The following is a 20,045-nucleotide window of genomic DNA, read 5'->3' on the forward strand; positions in this document are numbered from 1 at the left end:
GCTAGAGCATTTTCTTCTTCATCACTTGTCACGACCTTTGAACCACCAGCCTTACCCACAATATTATCCACACCAAGTGTTGGCCTAGTATGCCCGAGAGAGGACTGGTTGATAACCCCACTACCATGCAAAATATCCTCTCTATGTTGCTGAAGAGGACTTTCAAAAGCACAACCAAAGGAATTTCTCACATTACTAGTGGCCACGTTCTTCAAAATAGAAGAGGCTCCCAATTCCCCACCAAGACTATTCTAATCCACAAGCCCATTAGTTGACTCCTTGACTGAATCAGAGGGGTCCATAATATTATTTTGGCCTAAAGGGGGCTGGGCCGTAGCCTTAACACCACAGAGTGGGCCTTCCTTCACATTCAAATTAATATTAATATTATCACTTAACACTTCAGTCCCCACATCCACCTTAGAGTTGGTCAAAGGCACATTAAACAACTCGCTAGGCCCACATAAACTCGGCCCAATACCAACCGCACAACCCACTTCATTTACCACATTCAAATTTTTCTCATAACACGAGGCACGATCAATCCTTCAATTGCTATAACGGGTACCACCTCAGAAGCCTTTTCCCCTACTAGCAGACCCTCTTCACCTCCAACACCAGAAATGGCAATAGCCTGAACAGTGACATCAGGGGTAGTCTTGGGGAGCCACACCGCCTGATTTGAAATCTCGGAACCCACAGCCGCGTGACCCTGAGCGGTCACCATAACCTTCGTGCCCCTTGGTCGACAAGCTTGACCCCTCAGACCGAAGCCAATGATCCTGTCAACCACCCTCGTTGACTTCTCTACATGAGGTGATTTCCCTGGCGTTGTGCCCCGAGCTCCACGAGCAGAACCAGAGATCGGACCGGAGAAGACATCCAAATAGGCAAACTCAGTGGATAGCCAGGGGCCAAACATGGGAAACGGGGTGCCCTCGCGATTTGTAATAATCACAGGTGAAGCCAACTTGCATCCCCTCCGTTGGTGCCCAAGAACACCACACTTATAACAGAAAATTCCAATTCATTCAAACTTGAACTGTAACCATCTTTTTTCACCATTTGCTAAATCAAAATAGCATCCAGATGTAAGGGGCTTAGCAAAGTCAATGTCGACTTGCACCTTCAAAAATTTACTCCAAAAGGATGGTTTATCATCATCTAAATCCACCTTCACAACCCCTCTAGCAAGATTATTCAAGAGATTACCATTAGTTGTAGATAAATATGTTGGGTTTTATGCCCTAAATAAAACTCATTTCAATATAATCAGATTTACTTATTAATATAGATCAGAAATAACATTTAATGTTGCATGGTTCACATGATTTATTTCATGATTATAAGTACATAATGTATGAATTCATCTGAAACCCTTTTCACATACTTGATCCTGTTTATTGTGTCGTCAACACATTGGAAAGTAAACATGACTATATGAATAAAGTTTCCTAGATTTATAAGACACAGGGTTTTACTGATATGATAATCTACAATAGAGTTTACTTGCATTTGGAGAAATGCTATGTTCTTTCCAGAGCATTGGTTAAAGTAAAGCTCAGGTTGGATGCATGGAGTATGCATCGGAAGGGACCGATATTGAACTTTGACTTAGATTTATTAAACTTACCGTAATATCTATTCAAGTCAATATCGCCTAGTTGATCCTAAATCAAATGATCTTAATCCTGTTATGATTAGGCTCGATCTCGAGAGGCTATTTGTGTTCTTTGATTTGTTAGTTAAGCCTACTTTTAGGTCAGGGTGATACCTACATTTTGGGAACACGGTAGTGCAATTGAGTGGGAGCGCTAACATAAACATGGAATCTATAGCTTCTATCTGGCGAATAGTAAGTAAAGGATGATCTCCTTCGAGCTTGACCAAACGAAAATAAATGGTGGAGATCTCATTTCACATACGCTGAAATATCATTTATATGGGGTTAAGTGTTTTAAGGATAAAATACATTGTAGGGTGTAACGGTAATCTAATCCCTTTACAGTGTAGATCATTCATATGGAGGATCATTGATCAAATTAGGATTATAACAATGGATAACTAATGATGTCTCTATATTGTGGAACATATAGAGAATTCTATACACTAAGAGTGCAATTCTAAGTTCTATGTGTGGATTCAACGAAGAATTAATAAGTTAGTGAATTTTAGTAATAAATTCTTGATCTACTTATTGGAAGCTCGGTTATATAGACCCATGGTCCCTGCACTAGTTGAGATAATATTTCTTGTAAGACTCATATGATTGGTTTTGATTAATCAATTATAATTTTCAATTTAGACTATGTCTATTTGTGAATTTTTCACTAAGTAAGGGCAAAATTGTAAAGAAAGAGTTTTAGGGGCCTATTTGTTAATTATGATACTTTGTATGGTTCAATTAATAAGTATGATAAATGACAATATTATTTAATAATTATTTATAGTTATTAAATAGTTAGAATTGGCATTTAAATGGTTGAATTTGAAAATTGCCGTTTTTGAGAAAATCAGATGCAGAAAAGATAAAACTGCAAAATTGCAAAAAGTGAGGCTCAAATCCACATGGTAGGGCTGGCCACTTTTGTAGGGTTTTCCCTCTGATATTTTCATTATTTTAATGCCAAATAATTCAAACCTAACCCTAGTGGAATGCTATAAATAGATAGTGAAGGCTTCAGGAAATTTACACTAAAATTTTCTATTTTTCCTTAAGAGAAAAACCTGAGCCTTTCTCTCTCCCTATCTTTAGCCGCCACTTCTTCTTTCTCTTCCCTCTTGAATTTCGAAATTCTTAGATTTAGAGGAGTGCCCACACACAGCAAGTGATACCTCAATCATAGTGAGGAAGATCGTGAAGAAAGACTTTCAGCAAGAAGGAGTTTCAGCACTAAAGAATCAGAGAAAGAGATCCAGGTTCAGATATTGATAATGCTCTGCTACAGAAAGGAATTAAGGGCTAGATATCTGAACGGAAGGAGTCATTATATTCTGCTGCACCCAATGTAAGGTTTACTAAACTTTATATGTGTTTATTTCATCGTTTTAGAAAACTCATATTTAGGGTGTTAAACAACATACTTGTGAGTAGATCTAAGATCCTTGTAAAATAATATCCAACAAAATATTCATGAGGAAGATTATGGATTTGCATCCATAACCTTAGCAGATGACATACAACCGAGCCAGTCAACCCCAGAGTCCATGGCTGTAGAACTAAAGTATAACCCCGGATGCACCAAGGGCCATTAACCAGGGCCCAGTTCCTGTCTTCCACAGCCTCAAACCCAAACTCAAAACATTTGGAATGTTGCAACGCACCTTACATAGCCACAACAGAGACATTCCTTTTCCAGAATTTTGCCACAAACTCAGACACAGTATTTGTTGGAATTTATTTTACCAGGATCTAGATTTACTACAAAGTATGTTGGATTAACAACCTAATATGAATTCTAAAACAATGAAAATAAACACATATAAATTTAGAAAACCTTACAGTGGGTGCAGCGGAATAATATGACTCCTTCCATTCAGATCTCTAGCCCTTGATTCCTTTCTATGGCAGAGCATAATCAAGATCTGAATCTGGATCTTCTTTTCTCCTTCTTTGATGCAGAATTTCCATAGTCTTACATACTATGATTGAGGTACCACTTGATGTGTGTGGGCACTACTCATTCACTCAAGGAATTTCGAAAATTTTCTCTCTTCTTTTCTCTCTTAATTTCGTGAGCTATGATCATCCAAGAGAAGAGAACAAGGGCTGCTATATATAGGGAAAAGGGAGAGCTCAACTTTCCAAATAAGCAGTTTCTTCTTTTACTGTGTAATTGATTAACTGCCTTATTTAGTGTGATTCACCACTTTCCTATTATTGCTAGGCTTTGATTAGAAATTACATGGCAATTAAAATTGAAAATAATAATTTGGAAACAAGCAAAGAGGTGGCCGACCATGGTGTGATATGGGCCTCACTTGGATTTTGCAGTTTCCTCAATTTTATTTCTATTTCTCCAAAAATGCCATTTTTCAAATTCTAACCATTTAAATGCCAAAACTAATTATTTAATAACTAAAATAGATTATTAAATAATATTGTCATTTAAAATAATTATTAATTAGACATACAAAGTCTCTCAATTAATAATTAAACCTAGAAAACCTTTTATTTACAATTTTATCCTTAAACTGTAAGAATTCACAAATTAGACATAGTCTAACTTTCAGAATTTTAATTGATTAATTAAAATCAATCAATTGAGTCTTACAAGCAGTATGGTCTCAACTAGTATGGGGACCGTGGGTCTATATAACTGAGCTTCCAATAAGTCGAACCGAATTTACCATGTAAATTCCCTAACTTATTAATTCCACATTGAATCCACACTTAGAACTTGGAATTGCACTCTCAGTCATATAGAACGCTCTATATGTTCCATGATATAGACACGTCATTAGTTATCCGTTGTTATAACCCTAATGTGATCAATGACCCTCTAATAGATGATCTACATTGAAAAGGCACTACTGTTACCGCTACACCTTCAATGTATTTTATCCTTAAAACACTTAGCTCCGTATAAATGATATTTCAGCAAAGTGAAATGAGATCTCCACCATTTATTTCTGTTTAGCCAAGCTCGAAGGATATCATCGTTTCACTTCTAAGTTCCTATAGAAGTTATAGATTCCATCTTTATGGTAGTGCTACCACTCAATTATACTATCATGTTCCCAAAATGTACGTATCACCCTGATCCAAAAGTAGGCTTAACTAACAAATCAAAGAACATGTATAGTACTCTTGAGATCGAACCTACCCATATCAGGATTAAGGTCATTTGATCTAGGATCAACAGGTGATATTGAATTGAATAGATATTACGGTAAGTTTTAATATATCTAATCAAAGTTCAATATCGGTCCCTTCCGATGTATACTCCATACATCCGATACTGGTAAACTTTGCCAATGTCCTGGAAAGGACATAACACTTTTCCAAGGTGTAAGAATACCTATCGTTGATTATACCATGTCAGTCTAAATCCAGTGTTCTGACAAATCAGGGAATAAACCTTTTAAACATATAATAAGATTATATTCCACTGTGCTGACAACACTATAATCTTTAACAAACACATATGTTCTGGACTACAAAAAAATTCATACATTATATACATATAATCATGAAATAAATCATGTGAACCATGCAACATAAAATGCTATTTCTGATCTTTATTAATAAGTAAATCTGATTATATTAAAATGAGTTTTATTTAGGGCATAAAACCCAACAGTATTTTCATCCACTTCCATTGGGGCCACAAGTTTTCCAAGCAAGCATAAAGTGGAGAGGGCTTTTAGAGATGAGACACTAGGGGATAAAGTGACAGTGGTTTCAATGCAAGAGTAACATTTGCCATTAAAAAGGGGAACACAAGCACCATCAGTCTCCATACCTACCCACCCAACACAAACGGACAAAGGAGACAAGAAGAATAAGAATAAAGACCCAACAACCTTACCAACCCTCCAAACAAAAGTAAATGACACCAAAAAGCTAAAAACAAAGTCAACACAGCTCACTCCTCACGACACAAACAAATAACTAAACAAAATACAAAGGAGAAAAGCTATAAAAGGACCACACCACTCAAACAGTGGAAGAGGAACCCAACACTCAACACATAGAGGAGGACACACACCAAGGAATCGAGACACAAAGATTCAAAGCAGAACCACAGCCTAGGAGACAGATCGAAACAAAGAGGATGAAGGGATAGTATATGACTATACCTTCAGAGAGTACTACTACACACAACATTATTAATTATATTCTCTACAATTTTTTATTGTCTACGTTACTCGTAAATTTTTTTTCTTTTATTTTATTTTTGTTTTCTGTCCAAGTGGTATAAATTAAGAGGGTTATACGCCTAACTCTCTATCCATTGACCATCAGTACGCTCACAGAATATATATATATATTAACCATCTTCTTCTTATTGTAACTTGGTATTTTTGGTTTCATCGACCGATTTATGGCAATTGCAGGCACCTCAAGTAGTACTACTACAGCTAGTGATAATATGAGTCAAGAGAACGAGTCTTCCAACAACAACGTGCTTGCTCAGTGTGAGAACTTTTACTTCTTGCTTGCTCAGTGTGAGAACTTTCACTTCTTGTTTATTAACTAATTATGATTTCTTGTCAATTTATTTATTTAATATTATTAAAAAAAATGATGTATGGTTGAATATACCATTGCAACATTTGTTACCCAACTATAAATTTTGGCTTTAAATGAAAGGAGTATATAGTTTGTTCTATTACTCCCTGCCATGTCGATTATTTCATTGTTGAATGGCACCAGAATTTTTTTATTTCTTTGTACTATTATTAATTAATCTCTGCAATCAACAATTTTCTAGAAGAAAGAAACAAACAAAATGACTTTAATTCATGAGTTTACCACATTTGTCTCTGTTATAATATACTCCTCTATCGGAAAGTGTTAGATTATATTTTCTGTCATGATCTGGGTTGGATTCCTTATGAGGACCAACCTAGCAATTCCCAAGGATTTCTCTCCTTTACAAAATTTTAGGTTAACAACAGTGTATGCAAAAACATTTTGAGTTTTTTTATATGGTTACATTGGTAATGTGGCTCAATTTTTTTATACTCCTTCCTGTCAATATGCAAGATTTTTTGTCTTGGATTTTTGAGTGGTTTTCTTATCTTATCTTTTTAGGGTGCCACAATTGTAGATCAACATATATGCATAACACGATGGGGCCAGTACAGAGATGAATTTGATTTTTGGAACAGGTCTTCAGAGACTTGTGAATCTAGTTCCAAGGTAAGAAAAGTTCAATTCTTTTCAATTTTATGAGAGTATGGGAAATTATTGTTGGAAATTATTTTACCAGGATCATATATCTACTCACAAGTATGTTTATTAACACCCTAAATATGAACTTTCTAAAACGATGAAATAAACACATATAAAGTTTAGGAAACCTTATATTGGGTGCAGCGGAATAATATGACTCCTTCTGTAAAGACTGCTTAGTTTAATTTGGAAATTAGCAGTTAATTATGATTAATTATGAAAATTATTTATAGCCATTTAAATAATTTATTATACTGTTATTTATTGAATTCAGAGATGCATTTTTATGTCATGTAGTGGTTTGCATAATTTTGCATTCCGGTGCCCGGTATTTTGGAACCGGGTGTTTGGCTCAGTAGAAATCACAACTTAGTATGTTAGTAGTTTGGAACGGGTTATTAGACATTGGGAATGTCGGGGATGGCCGGGAATTTAGAATTTCCCAAAAATACCCCTTTAGTGTTAATTATGTGATTTTAGTGTGGAGGGGCAAAATGGTCTTTTTGCCCCAATGATATTTGTCCTTTAGTGGACTTAGTAAATGAAAAATAAAGGTTTATTTTAATTGTTTGATGGCTGAAATAAGAGTAGGACTTTGCATGATTTTCATTTTATTCAAAAAATTCAAAAGTTAGAAAAAATAGAATTTTCCAAAGCTTTTTCTCTCTCTCTCTCTTTTCGGCCAAGCTTGGGAGCTGCTAGGGCTGGGTTTTATTGGTGGATTCAAGTGGTTTTTAGCAAGATCTAAGTAATCCTAGTTGAGGTAAACCTTGCTCTAGCTCCTTTTCTTATTCTTGGAAATTTTGGATGAATTTTAATGTGATGCATGTATGATTATTTGAGTTTGTTGCTGTTGTGATATTGTTGTTAAATTCTGTGATTTAAGCATGTTTAATTGAAGTTAAATGAGCTGTTTATAAAGCATGATTCTTAGGTTGAGCAAGTTATGGTTTTTCTATGCAAAATATATGATTTTTTTTGAAAGAAATGTCTATGTTCTGTTGCTGTGATGTTGTGAATGTTTGTAATTGTTTCCAGAGGTTATTCTAAGCATGTTTAAGTAAGTTTAGACTGATTTGATTGCATGTTAGCTAGGTTTGCTCAAGTTTGAGTTTAGAACTCAAAGCTTGAGCTTTAATGGTGATTTTTGATTGGGTGCAATCTGGGTGGTTTTGGTGCCTTAGAAATGTTCTTTGGGTCGTATGGAGTAGGTCTGGAAGGTTTGAATTGATTTGGAGTCGATTTGTGCAAGATATGAATTTTTGATGTTGCTGCCTGCGAGGAACCGGAATTCCAGTTGTGCATCCGGAATTCCGGATGGGATTCTGAATTTTCCCAGAACCGGAATTCCGGTTGGGCAACCGGTCTGCCGGTTGGGGAAAATTCTGAAACCCTAGATTTTCTCGATTTTACGTTTTAGGGGGTATTTCCATGCTTTTTATCGATAGGGAAACTTTTAGTTCCTAGTTTAAGTCCCCGGGAAGTGATTTAGCGTGTCACTTATAATGTTGTGATTTTTATGGTTTAGGAGCCTGTAATCCGCCGCGCAGTTAAAGTTCCAGTCAGGTTGACCGGCACACCTGAATTCGGAATCCAGGTAAGATTAGTATAACAGTATGCATATGTAGATTACATGTTTAGCGTGCATGTAGGAAGCCTGTTAGATTACATTAGTTATGTATGTTGGCTTCGAACCATCCAACCCTGTCACGTCGGTACAGGCTGGAGTATGACCAGCAGACGGAGTATGACCGGTTCGACCGATCAGGCTGACACTTGGTTGGTGGTTCCGTACTATTGACGTATCCCGTCGGTACAGGCTGGAGTATGACCAGCAGCCGGAGTATGACCGGTTCAACCGATCAGGAGGATCCTGTAACACGTCGGTACAGGTTGGAGTACGACCAGCAGCCGGAGTATGACCGGTTTGACCGATCAGGCTGTTATTTGTCAATAGTACCGTCGCTATGAACGTTCAGAACTCAGTACCGTGTTGGACACGGCAGTAGTGACTTAGTACCGTGTTGGACACGGCAGTAGTGGGACTCAGTATCGTGTTGGACACGGCAGTTAGGGTTATGATCAGGGGTATGGGCGTCTGATCATGGCCGGGATTATGTATGAATATTATTATGCTTTTCTTACTGAGTCTGTCGACTCACAGTTCTACGTTTATGTGTAGGTAAAGGCAAGGCTAAAGCTGATGGACCGTGAGCGAGCTTATGAAGGTTGTACATGTCGGGGCGGTTAGGCCTGGAGAGTACGATCCTCGGGACAGCGAGGCTGATTTTGTAACTAGTCGATAGGCGACATTTATTTTGTATAAACAGTTAACTTTTGTAAATGATTTTGTAATCGGGATCCCAAGTCTTTTTGTAATTATATTTTACAAGTTTAATTAAAAAGAAAAAATTTTAATTAATCACGTTTTCCATAAACCTCGTTGATTAGCAACGAGCTCCACAGCATGTTTAAAAATCACGTAATACGCCTATGTTAGTTAGGGTGTTACAATTTGGTATCAGAGCCGCCAGGTTGTCTTCCGAAGATCGTCACGACATGTACAATCATCATCAGCAGTTAGCTCGTTTCACGGTTCAGTAAGCCTTTATTGCTTTAGTAGTTTATTTATTTATTTATGAAAAAGAGAAAAGCCTGATAGGAATCATGTTAGTAGCCTGATAGTAGAATAGGCGCATGTTTCGTTTTTTATTTCCAAATTAAGCGGCATTAGTAAGCTCTCCTTGAATACGACCTGATATGCCAACTCTTGGTTTCACAGGCGGTTCTAACTAGATGGACGCCAGGCGGACTACCAGGAGTCAGGGCAACTCTGTAGGGTCGAATCAAGGTCAGGGAGCTCAGTTTCCCCCACCTGTTAGGGGCCGAGGTAGAGGTCCCCGAGGCAGGGCTCGTGGTCGGGGTGATGAGAACCCGCCACAGGCTGCCCAGGCTACCCCAGCCGATCAGGGAGCCCAGAATTGGGAGGTTCGGTTTGCTGAGATGCAAGCCCGGATAAAAGAGCAAGACCTCGAGATTCAGAGGTTGAGACAGCAGGGTGCTCCTGCAATTCCAGTGCCCGTAGTTCCAGTGGCACCTGCCCCTGCTGCCCAGGCCGAGATAGTGGTGGCGGCCAATAGATTCGAACCTCTGTACGAACAGTTCTGGAAGCAAGCACCTCCGGTTTTTCTGGGAGGTCCAGACGTGATGAAGGCCGAGCAGTGGCTGACGGTGATTACCAAGATCCTAAACTTCATGGGTGTCACCGGTAATGATAGAGTGGTGTGTGCCACTTTTCAGTTCCAGGAGGACGCTTTGGTCTGGTGGGACATGGTGTCTCAGATTCACGACGTCACCACCATGACCTGGGAAAGGTTCCAGGAACTCTTCAATGCCAAGTACTATAATGTGGCGGTCAGAAGCGCCAAGAGGAAAGAGTTCGCTCACCTGACCCAGCGTGAGAATATGAGCGTCACCGAGTATACTACTCAATTTGACCGGTTGGCGAGGTTAGCCTCGGGAATTGTGCCGACCGACTTCAGCAAGAAAGAGAAGTATCTTGATGGTTTAAATGCGAAGATCAAACACGATTTGATGATCACCACGGACGACAGCACCACCTATGCTCAGATGGTGGAGAAGGCACTGCGAGCTGAGGGCGCAGTTGGGTGTATGTCGGAGTCAGCTAGTACTCCGGAGAGTGGCGGGGCTCCTACCCCTCCTGCATCAGGCTTTAGCAGGGGGAGTAGTGGTTCGGCCATTGATCAGAGGAAGAGAGCACCCACTGCTTCCGGTGGCTCGAGTCAGAACAAGAGGTTCCGGGGGAAACCGCAACGAGCAGGAGTCGTCCTGGTGGTACTGAGACCCGATTCTCCTATCCCGAGTGCCCTAGCTGCAAAAGGCACCATCAGGGTGAGTGCAAAGGTCAGGGCTGCTTTCACTGTGGCATGCCCGGACACTTCAAGAGGGACTGTCCCCAGCTCCGTTCAGAGGCACCGAGAGCTCCGGCGATACCCACTCCAGCCAGGGTGTTCGCCATCACTCAGGTTGATGCAGATGCCAGCCCATCAGTTGTCACAGGTCAGCTTTCTGTTAATAACTCGCTTTACTCAGTGTTGTTTGATTCTGGGGCTACACATTCTTATGTGGCAGCCAGAGTCTTTAGTAGATTGGATAGACCATTCGATAGATATGAATCAGGGTTTGGAACCCTATTACCTGGCGGAGAGTTGGTTATCTCCAACAGGTGGATTAGGTCTATGCCGATCAGGATAGATGGTAGAGAGTTAAGTGCTGACTTGATAGAGATGAGTCTAGTTGAGTTTGACATTATTTTAGGAATGGATTTCCTATCTAAATATTCGGCGAGTATAGATTGTAAAAGGAAGATGGTGATCTTCCAACCGGAAAGTGAAGAACCATTTGTGTTTGTTGGTTCAGTTCAGGGATCCCGGATCCCAGTGATTTCGGCCATGTCAGCTAGAGATTTATTGCATGGCGGTTGTTTAGGGTTTCTGGCCGTGGTGGTGGACACCACTCGGCCAGATACCATTCGGCCAGAGGACATCAAAGTGGTTCGGGAATTTTTGGATGTTTTTCCCGAAGAACTTCCAGGGTTACCACCTCAGCGGGAGACTGACTTCGTGATAGATTTGGCACCAGGGGTGGAACCGGTTTCCAAAGCCCCGTATAGAATGGCTCCAGCTGAACTTAAGGAATTAAAGATTCAGCTCCAAGGGTTGCTTGACATAGGGTTTATTCGGCCCAGTGTGTCACCCTGGGGAGCCCTTGTTTTATTCGTCAAGAAGAAGGATGGATCTATGAGGATGTGCATCGACTACAGAGAGTTGAACAAACTGACGGTGAAGAATAAATATCCATTACCTAGGAGCGATGATTTGTTCGATCAACTTCAGGGGAAGACGGTCTTTTCTAAGATTGATCTTCGTTCGGGTTATCATCAGTTGAGAATCCGAGAGGAGGACATTCCGAAGACGGCTTTCCGCACTAGGTATGGACATTACGAATTCCTGGTTATGTCGTTCGGACTAACCAATGCTCCTGCAGCATTCATGGACTTGATGAATAGAGTATTCAAGGATTTCCTCGATATCTATGTGATTGTGTTTATCGACGACATCCTCGTGTACTCTCAATCAGAAGAGGAGCATGAGTTACATCTTCAGATGGTACTGCAACGGCTTCGAGAACACAAGCTTTATGCCAAGTTCAAGAAATGCGAATTCTGGCTATCTCAGGTGTCCTTCCTAGGGCACATTGTGAGCAAAGATGGGATCAGGATCCCGGGAAGATCGAATCCGTCAGGGATTGGCCGAGACCGAAGACAGTGACAGAGATCAGAAGCTTCTTGGGTTTAGCTGGGTACTACCGTAGGTTCGTGGAAGGGTTTTCAAAAATTTCAATGCCCCTAACCGAGCTTACAAAGAAGAATCAGCGATTTATTTGGTCAGACAAATGCGAAGCTAGTTTTCAGGAGCTGAAGCAGAGGTTGATTACCGCTCCAGTGCTAGCTTTGCCTTCAGACAAGGAGAAGTTCGTAGTTTATTGTGACGCATCCAAACAGGGTTTGGGGTGTGTATTGATGCAAGCCGATCGGGTTATCGCTTATGCCTCTCGTCAGTTAAAGGATTATGAGCAGCGATACCCGACTCATGACCTAGAGTTGGCCGCGGTGGTTTTCGCATTGAAGATTTGGCGGCATTATCTTTACGGGGAAAAGTGTGAAATCTATACCGACCATAAAAGTCTCAAGTATTTCTTTACTCAGAAGGATTTGAATATGAGACAAAGGCGTTGGTTGGAATTAGTGAAAGATTACGATTGTGAGATCCTCTATCACCCCGGAAAGGCCAATGTAGTGGTCGATGCCCTGAGCAGAAAGGGTCCCGGGCAAGTAGCTAGTATGGTTCAGATCTCACCTCAGCTAGCAGAGGATATGGTTAGATCCAGCATTGAGTTTGTGGTAGGTTAGCTTCACAACTTAACGCTGCAATCTGACCTGTTGGAAAGAATAAAAGTCGCTCAGATGACGGATCCAGAGTTAGTGAAGATCAGAGATGAGGTGTTGGCTGGTCAAGCCAAAGACTTTTCAGTGTCAAACAGCGGGATGCTTTTGTATAAAGCTAGGGTTTGTGTTCCGAATAGTGTGGAACTCAGGAATGAGATCTTTGAGGAGGCTCATTCTACCCCGTATTCTCTGCATCCCGACACCACTAAGATGTACCAAGATCTTAAACCGTACTTCTGGTGGAGCGGTATGAAGAAAAATTTGGTAGAATTCGTATCGAGATGCCTCACTTGTCAGCAGATTAAGGCTGAACATCAGAGACCAGCAGGGTTGTTGCAGCCTCTAACCCTACCAGAATGGAAATGGGAAGATATCACGATGGATTTTGTGGTCGGGTTACCTAAGACCACGGGTTTATTTGACTCCATCTGGGTAGTGGTGGATCGATTTACAAAATCTGCTCATTTTCTGCCGGTTAGAACAACATTTACAGTGGATCAGTTGGCAGAGTTGTATGTCAGAGAGATAGTAAGACTTCACGGGGTACCGAAGTCTATAGTTTCGGACAAGGATCCGAAGTTCACCTCCAAATTTTGGCAGAGTTTGCAGCGAGCAATGGGTACAAAGCTGAAATTCAGTACAGCATTCCATCCTCAGACAGATGGTCAGTCCGAAAGGACAATTCAGATATTGGAGGACATGTTGCGAGCCTGTGTTATGGATTTCGAAGGCTCATGGAATAAGTATCTACAGTTGATAGAATTTTCTTACAACAACAGTTACTAGAGTACGATAGGGATGGCTCCCTATGAACTATTATACGGTAGGAAATGTAGATCTCCCATCCACTGGGATGAGACAGGGGAGAGGAAATACCTAGGTCCAGAGTCAGTGCAGCGGACCAATGAGGCAATAGAGAAGATAAAAGCTAGAATGCTTGCCTCACGGAAAGACATGAAGAGTTACGCAGATCCGAAACGCAGAGATGTTGAGTTCCAAGTAGGGGACCATGTGTTTTTACGGGTATCTCCGATGAAGGGGATCAAACGTTTCGGGAAAAGAGGCAAGTTATGCCCTAGATTTACAGGACCTTTCGAGATTCTCGAAAAGATAGGTCAAGTGGCATACCGGTTAGCATTGCCTCCAGCTTTATCAGCAGTTCATAACGTATTCCATGTCTCGATGTTGAGAAAATACGTTTCAGATCCCTCTCATATACTCAGTTATGAGAGCCTAGAACTAACGACGGACATGACTTATGAAGAACAACCAGTGCAGATCCTGGATAGAAAGGATAAAGTCCTTCGGAATAAGACCATAGCATTGGTCAAAGTTCTCTGGAGAAACAGCAAGGTGGAGGAAGCCACCTGGGAGCTAGAGTCAGATATGAGAGCTCAATATCCGGAGTTATTCAGGTTAGATTTCGGGGACGAAATCCTTTTAAGGGGGGATAGTTGTAAAGACCGCTTAGTTTAATTTGGAAATTAGCAGTTAATTATGATTAATTATGAAAATTATTTATAGCCATTTAAATAATTTATTATACTGTTATTTATTGAATTCAGAGATGCATTTTTATGTCATGTAGTAGTTTGCATAATTTTGCATTCCGGTGCCCGGTATTTTGGAACCCGGTGTTTGGCTCAGTAGAAATCACAACTTAGTATGTTAGTAGTTTGGGACGGCTTATTAGACATTGAGAATGTCGGGGATGGCCGGGAATTTAGAATTTCCCAAAAATACCCCTTTAGTGTTAATTATGTGATTTTAGTGTGGAGGGGCAAAATGGTCTTTTTGCCCCAATGATATTTGTCCTTTAGTGGACTTAGTAAATGAAAAATAAAGGTTTATTTTAATTGTTTGATGGCTGAAATAAGAGTAGGACTTTGCATGATTTTCATTCTATTCAAAAAATTCAAAAGTTAGAAAAAATAGAATTTTCCAAAGCTTTTTCTCTCTCTCTATCTCTCTTTTCGGCCAAGCTTGGGAGCTGCTAGGGCTGGGTTTTCTTGGTGGATTCAAGTGGTTTTTAGCAAGATCTAAGTAATCCTAGTTGAGGTAAACCTTGCTCTAGCTCCTTTTCTTGTTCTTGGAAATTTTGGATGAATTTTAATGTGATGCATGCATGATTATTTGAGTTTGTTGCTGCTGTGATGTTGTTGTTAAATTCTGTGATTTAAGCATGTTTAATTGAAGTTAAATGAGCTGTTTATAAAGCATGATTCTTAGGTTGAGCAAGTTATGGTTTTTCTATGCAAAATATATGATTTTTTTTGAAAGAAATGTCTATGTTATTCTTTGTGATGTTGTGAATGTTTGTAATTGTTTCCAGAGGTTATTCTAAGCATGTTTAAGTAAGTTTAGACTGATTTGATTGCATGTTAGCTAGGTTTGCTCAAGTTTGAGTTTAGAACTCAAAGCTTGAGTTATAATGGTGATTTTTGATTGGGTACAATCTGGGTGGTTTTTGTGCCTTAGAAATGTTCTTTGGGTCATATGGAGTAGGTCTGGAAGGTTTGAATTGATTTGGAGTCGATTTGTGCAAGATATGAATTTTTGATGTTGTCGCTGCGAGGAACCGGAATTCCGGTTGTGCATCCGGAATTCCGGATGGGGTTCTGAATTTTCCCAGAACCAGAATTCCGGTTGGGCCACCGGTCTGCCGGTTGGGGAAAATTCTGAAACCCTAGATTTTCTCGATTTTATGTTTTAGGGGGTATTTCCATGCTTTTTATCGATAGGGAAACTTTTAGTTCCTAGTTTAAGTCCCCGGGAAGTGATTTAGCGTGTCACTTATAGTGTTGTGATTTTTATGGTTTAGGAGCCTGTAATCCGTCGCGTTAGCTAAAGTTCCAAATGTCGGGTTGACCGCACACCCGAATTCGGAATCCGTGTAAGATTAGTATAACGGTATGCATATGTAGATTACATGTTTAGCGTGCATGTAGGAAGCCCGTTAGATTACATTAGTTATGTATGTTGGCTTCGAACCATCCAACCCCGTCACGTCGGTACGGCCGGAGTATGACCACCAGCCGGAGTATGACCGGTTCGACCGATCAGGCTGACACTTGGTTGGTGGTTCCGTACTATTGACGTATCCCGTCGGTACAGGCTGGAGTATGACCAGCAGCCGGAGTATGACCGGTTCGACCGATCAGGAGGATACTGTAACACGTCGGTACAGGCTGGAGTATGACAAGCAGCCGGAGTATGACCGGTTCGACCGATCAGGCTGTTACTTGTCAATAGTACCGTCCCTATGAACGTTCAAAACTCAGTACCGTGTTGGACACGGCAGTAGTGACTCAGTACCGTGTTGGACACGGCAGTAGTGACTCAGTACCGTGTTGGACACGGCAGTAGTGGGACTCAGTATCGTGTTGGACACGGCAGTTAGGGTTATGATCAGGGGTATGGGCGTCTGATCATGACCGGGATTATGTATGAATATTATTATGCTTTTCTTACTGAGTCTGTCGACTCACAGTTCTACGTTTATGTGTAGGTAAAGGCAAGGCTAAAGCTGATGGACCGTGAGCGAGCTTATGAAGGTTGTACATGTCGGGGCGGTTAGGCCTGGAGAGTACGATCCTCGGGACAGCGAGGCTGATTTTGTAACTAGTTGCTAGGCGACATTTATTTTGTATAAACAGTTAACTTTTGTAAATGATTTTGTAATCGGGATCCCGAGTCTTTTTGTAATTATATTTTACAAGTTTAATTAAAAAGCAAAAATTTTAATTAATCACGTTTTCCATAAACCTCGTTGATTAGCAACGAGCTGCACAGCATGTTTAAAAATCACGTAATACGCCAATGTTAGTTAGGCTGTTACACCTTCCGTTCATATATCTAGCCCTTGATTCCTTTCTGTAGCAGAGCATTACAATATCTGAACCTGGATCTCTTTCTCTGAATCTTTGATGTTGAAACTCCTTTTTGCTGAAAGTCTTTCTTCACGATCTTCCTCACTATGGTTGAGGTATCACTTGCTGTGTGTGGGCACTACTCATACACTAAGAATTTCGAAATCTCAATGAGGAAGAGAGAGAGAGAGTGGGTTCGGCCAAAGATAGGGAGAGAGAAGGCTCAGGTTTTTCTCTGAAGGAAAAATAGAAAATTTAAGTGTAATTTTCCTGAAGCCTTCACTATCTATTTATAGCATTCCACTAGGGTTAGGTTTGAATTATTTGGCATTAAAATAATGAAAATATCAGAGGTAAATTCCTATAAAAGTGGTCGGCCCTATACTAGTGGATTTGGGCCTCACTTTTTGCAATTTTGCAGTTTTATCTTTTCTGCATCTGATTTTCTCAAAAACGCCAATTTTCAAATTCAACCATTTAAATGCCAATTCTAACTATTTAATAACTATAAATAATTATTAAATAATATTGTCATTTATCATATTTATTAATTGAACCATACAAAGTATCATAATTAACAAATATGCCCCTATAAACTCTTTCTTTACAATTTGAGAATTATAATTGATTAATCAAAACCAATTATATGAGTCTTACAAGCAATATTATCTCAACAAGTGCGGGGACCATGGGTCTATATAACCGAGCTTCCAATAAGTAGATCAAGAATTTAGCACTAAAATTCACTAACTTATTAATTCTTCGTTGAATCCACGCATAGAACTTAGAATTGCACTCTTAGTATATAGAATGCTCTATATGTTCAACCATATAGACGCATCATTAGTTATCCATTGTTATAATCCTAATGTGATCAATGATCCTCTATATGAATGATCTACACTGTAAAGGGATTAGATTACCGTTACACCCTACAATGTATTTATTCCTTAAAACACTTGACCCCGTATAAATGATATTTCAGCTTATGTGAAATGAGTACTCCACCATTTATGTTCGTTTGGTCAAGCTCGAAGGAGATCATCCTTTACTTACTATTCGCCTGATAGAAGCTATAGATTCCATGTTTATGATAGTGCTCCCACTCAATTGCACTACCGTGTTCTCAAAATGTACGTATCACCCTGACCTAAAAGTAGGCTTAACTAACAAATCAAAGAACAGGAATAGCCTCCTGAGATTTAGCCTAATCATAACAGGATTAAGATCATTTGATCTAGGATCAACTAGGCGATATTGACTTGAATAGATATTACGGTAAGTTTAATAAATCTAAGTCAAAGTTCAATATCGGTCCCTTCTGATGCATACTCCATGCATCCAACCTGAGCTTTACTTTAACCAATGCTCTGGAAAGAACATAACACTTCTCCAAATGCAAGTAAACTCTGTTGTAGATTATCATATCAGTTAACCCTATGTCTGATAAATCTAGGAAACTTTTTTCACATAGTCATGTTTACTTTCCAATGTGTTGACAACACAATAAACAGGATCAAGTATGTGAAAAGGGTTTCAGATGAATTTATACATTATGTACATATAATCATGAAATAAATCATGTGAACCATGCAACATTAAATGTTATTTCTGATCTATATTAATAAGTAAATCTGATTATATTGAAATGAGTTTTATTTAGGACATAAAACCCAACAATTATCTGTATACAAGTCTAGACAACTACATAAAGCTGTCAAAAATTCTAAATACACTGGTTTACCAAATTATTTTTAATTTCCTTTTTTTGGAAATTATATGTGTTTTAATCTTTATATAATTAGTTAAAGCCTCTCTCAATGGCATTACAGTCTCTTTCCCACGCTCTTATCTCAAGAGCACAGCAGGTAATTCTCTCGCTTTCTCTGTAAATGAGTCATTACATATATCATTTTGAAGCTTATTAAATCTGAAATGATGTATAAGTTTAACTTTTAGTTGATTGAAGTTGGTACTTTATTTTGAAGAATTTTTGAATAATTTTCAAGATGAATTTATTATATCAATTTTTTTATCAAAGTTTGGATTTGAGTAATATAAGAGGATTGTATTACTAAACATCTTTTGAAATATTATATATATAAATATATATATATATATATTTATATAAATCAGAGAAGAATGGACGAAAAAAAACATTGTATCTATTTATTTATGAATATACTAACTGACTAAAATACTCAACAACAAAAAACAGTATCCATTATTAAAACATTTAAATAAACAAACAATATACCTTATTGTGATCAAGTCCTCCAATTGAAGCTTGCCTCGATCTGGAAATTTTCCTTCAAAATGGCCTCACACACCTATTATAAAGAAATTTAAGTTATTTATCATAAATTTGAATTAGTATCCACATATATCATACATACATTACTATATCTAATCTAAACATATAAATATACATTTTACCTTTTTGTCTTTCAGTCCTTGCTTTTCAAAACTCTTCAATCCAAAAATCGATACTTTTCATAATAATATATAGATATAGATATTGAGGTTTCGGATGAGTTCTATTTTTTTTTTTTTTTTTTTGCAGAAATAGATCGACAGAAGGAAGGATAGTTATATATATGTGGAGATATTTAGGTTTTATTTAGGATTTTATTATTTTTAAATATAAATATCTTAAATATTTTAATGATATATAATCTCTTTTTTATTCTTATTTTTTTTTTCATCTGAAAATTTTATTGTTATTCAAATTCAAATGTCAATAAGTTTTATATATTTTATTATTTTTATGATTATGTTATTTATTCATCCTAATATATAGTTTTAAAATAGGTTAGTTAGTTAGAAAATAACGTATCAGTTTGTTTAAGTATTAGAATAATTTATTATCAATAAAAATTAGTAAATAAAACAATCAAAATTTCTAAAACCTTCTCATATTAAAATCAGTAAATCTTTCATCATTAAAAAACTATTATGTACTTACTGATGACTGTGCCTATATATATATATATATATATTTATATATTTAGTTCTGTTCTATACCTAGCTAATATATACGTAGATCTCTCACAACAAAGCATCCTCACAACTACAAATGCTACTACTCTTTCTCTCTTCTATTCTTCTATATTTCTCTCACATTTATTTATCTATTATATATTTATATACATCAATCGATCTCTTTGAAGAGAAAAAAAATGAGTAGGTTACAACTATTATGCTGCTGAGTTACTTCCGTTGTCAATGAGTCTAAAAAAATATTGGT

The 20,045-nt window shown here is 38.4% G+C and overlaps 1 protein-coding gene across 5 annotated transcripts; it reads left to right on the forward strand.

The window, feature by feature from the left end:
- Window positions 1-5,439: 5,439 nt before the first annotated feature.
- On the forward strand, window positions 5,440-18,891 carry LOC133039461 (uncharacterized). Of its 5 annotated transcripts, none has more exons than XR_009688617.1 (3): window positions 5,440-6,171; window positions 6,761-6,868; window positions 18,604-18,891. XR_009688617.1 is itself a non-coding variant. In XM_061118377.1 (3 exons), exons 1-3 carry the CDS (start codon window positions 6,048-6,050, stop codon window positions 18,688-18,690), a joined length of 303 nt encoding a protein of 100 aa, XP_060974360.1. In that variant the 5' UTR covers window positions 5,440-6,047; the 3' UTR covers window positions 18,691-18,891. The 5 variants fall into 5 exon arrangements, 2 of the variants coding, with proteins under 2 accessions (XP_060974360.1, XP_060974361.1); XR_009688619.1 differs by having other exon boundaries at window positions 18,610-18,891; XR_009688618.1 differs by having other exon boundaries at window positions 5,440-6,141; window positions 18,610-18,891.
- The last annotated feature ends 1,154 nt before the right edge of the window (window positions 18,892-20,045 follow it).

Source organism: Cannabis sativa, chromosome 6, assembly GCF_029168945.1.
Source record: "Cannabis sativa cultivar Pink pepper isolate KNU-18-1 chromosome 6, ASM2916894v1, whole genome shotgun sequence".
In the NCBI taxonomy this organism is placed as follows: Eukaryota; Viridiplantae; Streptophyta; class Magnoliopsida; order Rosales; family Cannabaceae; genus Cannabis; species Cannabis sativa.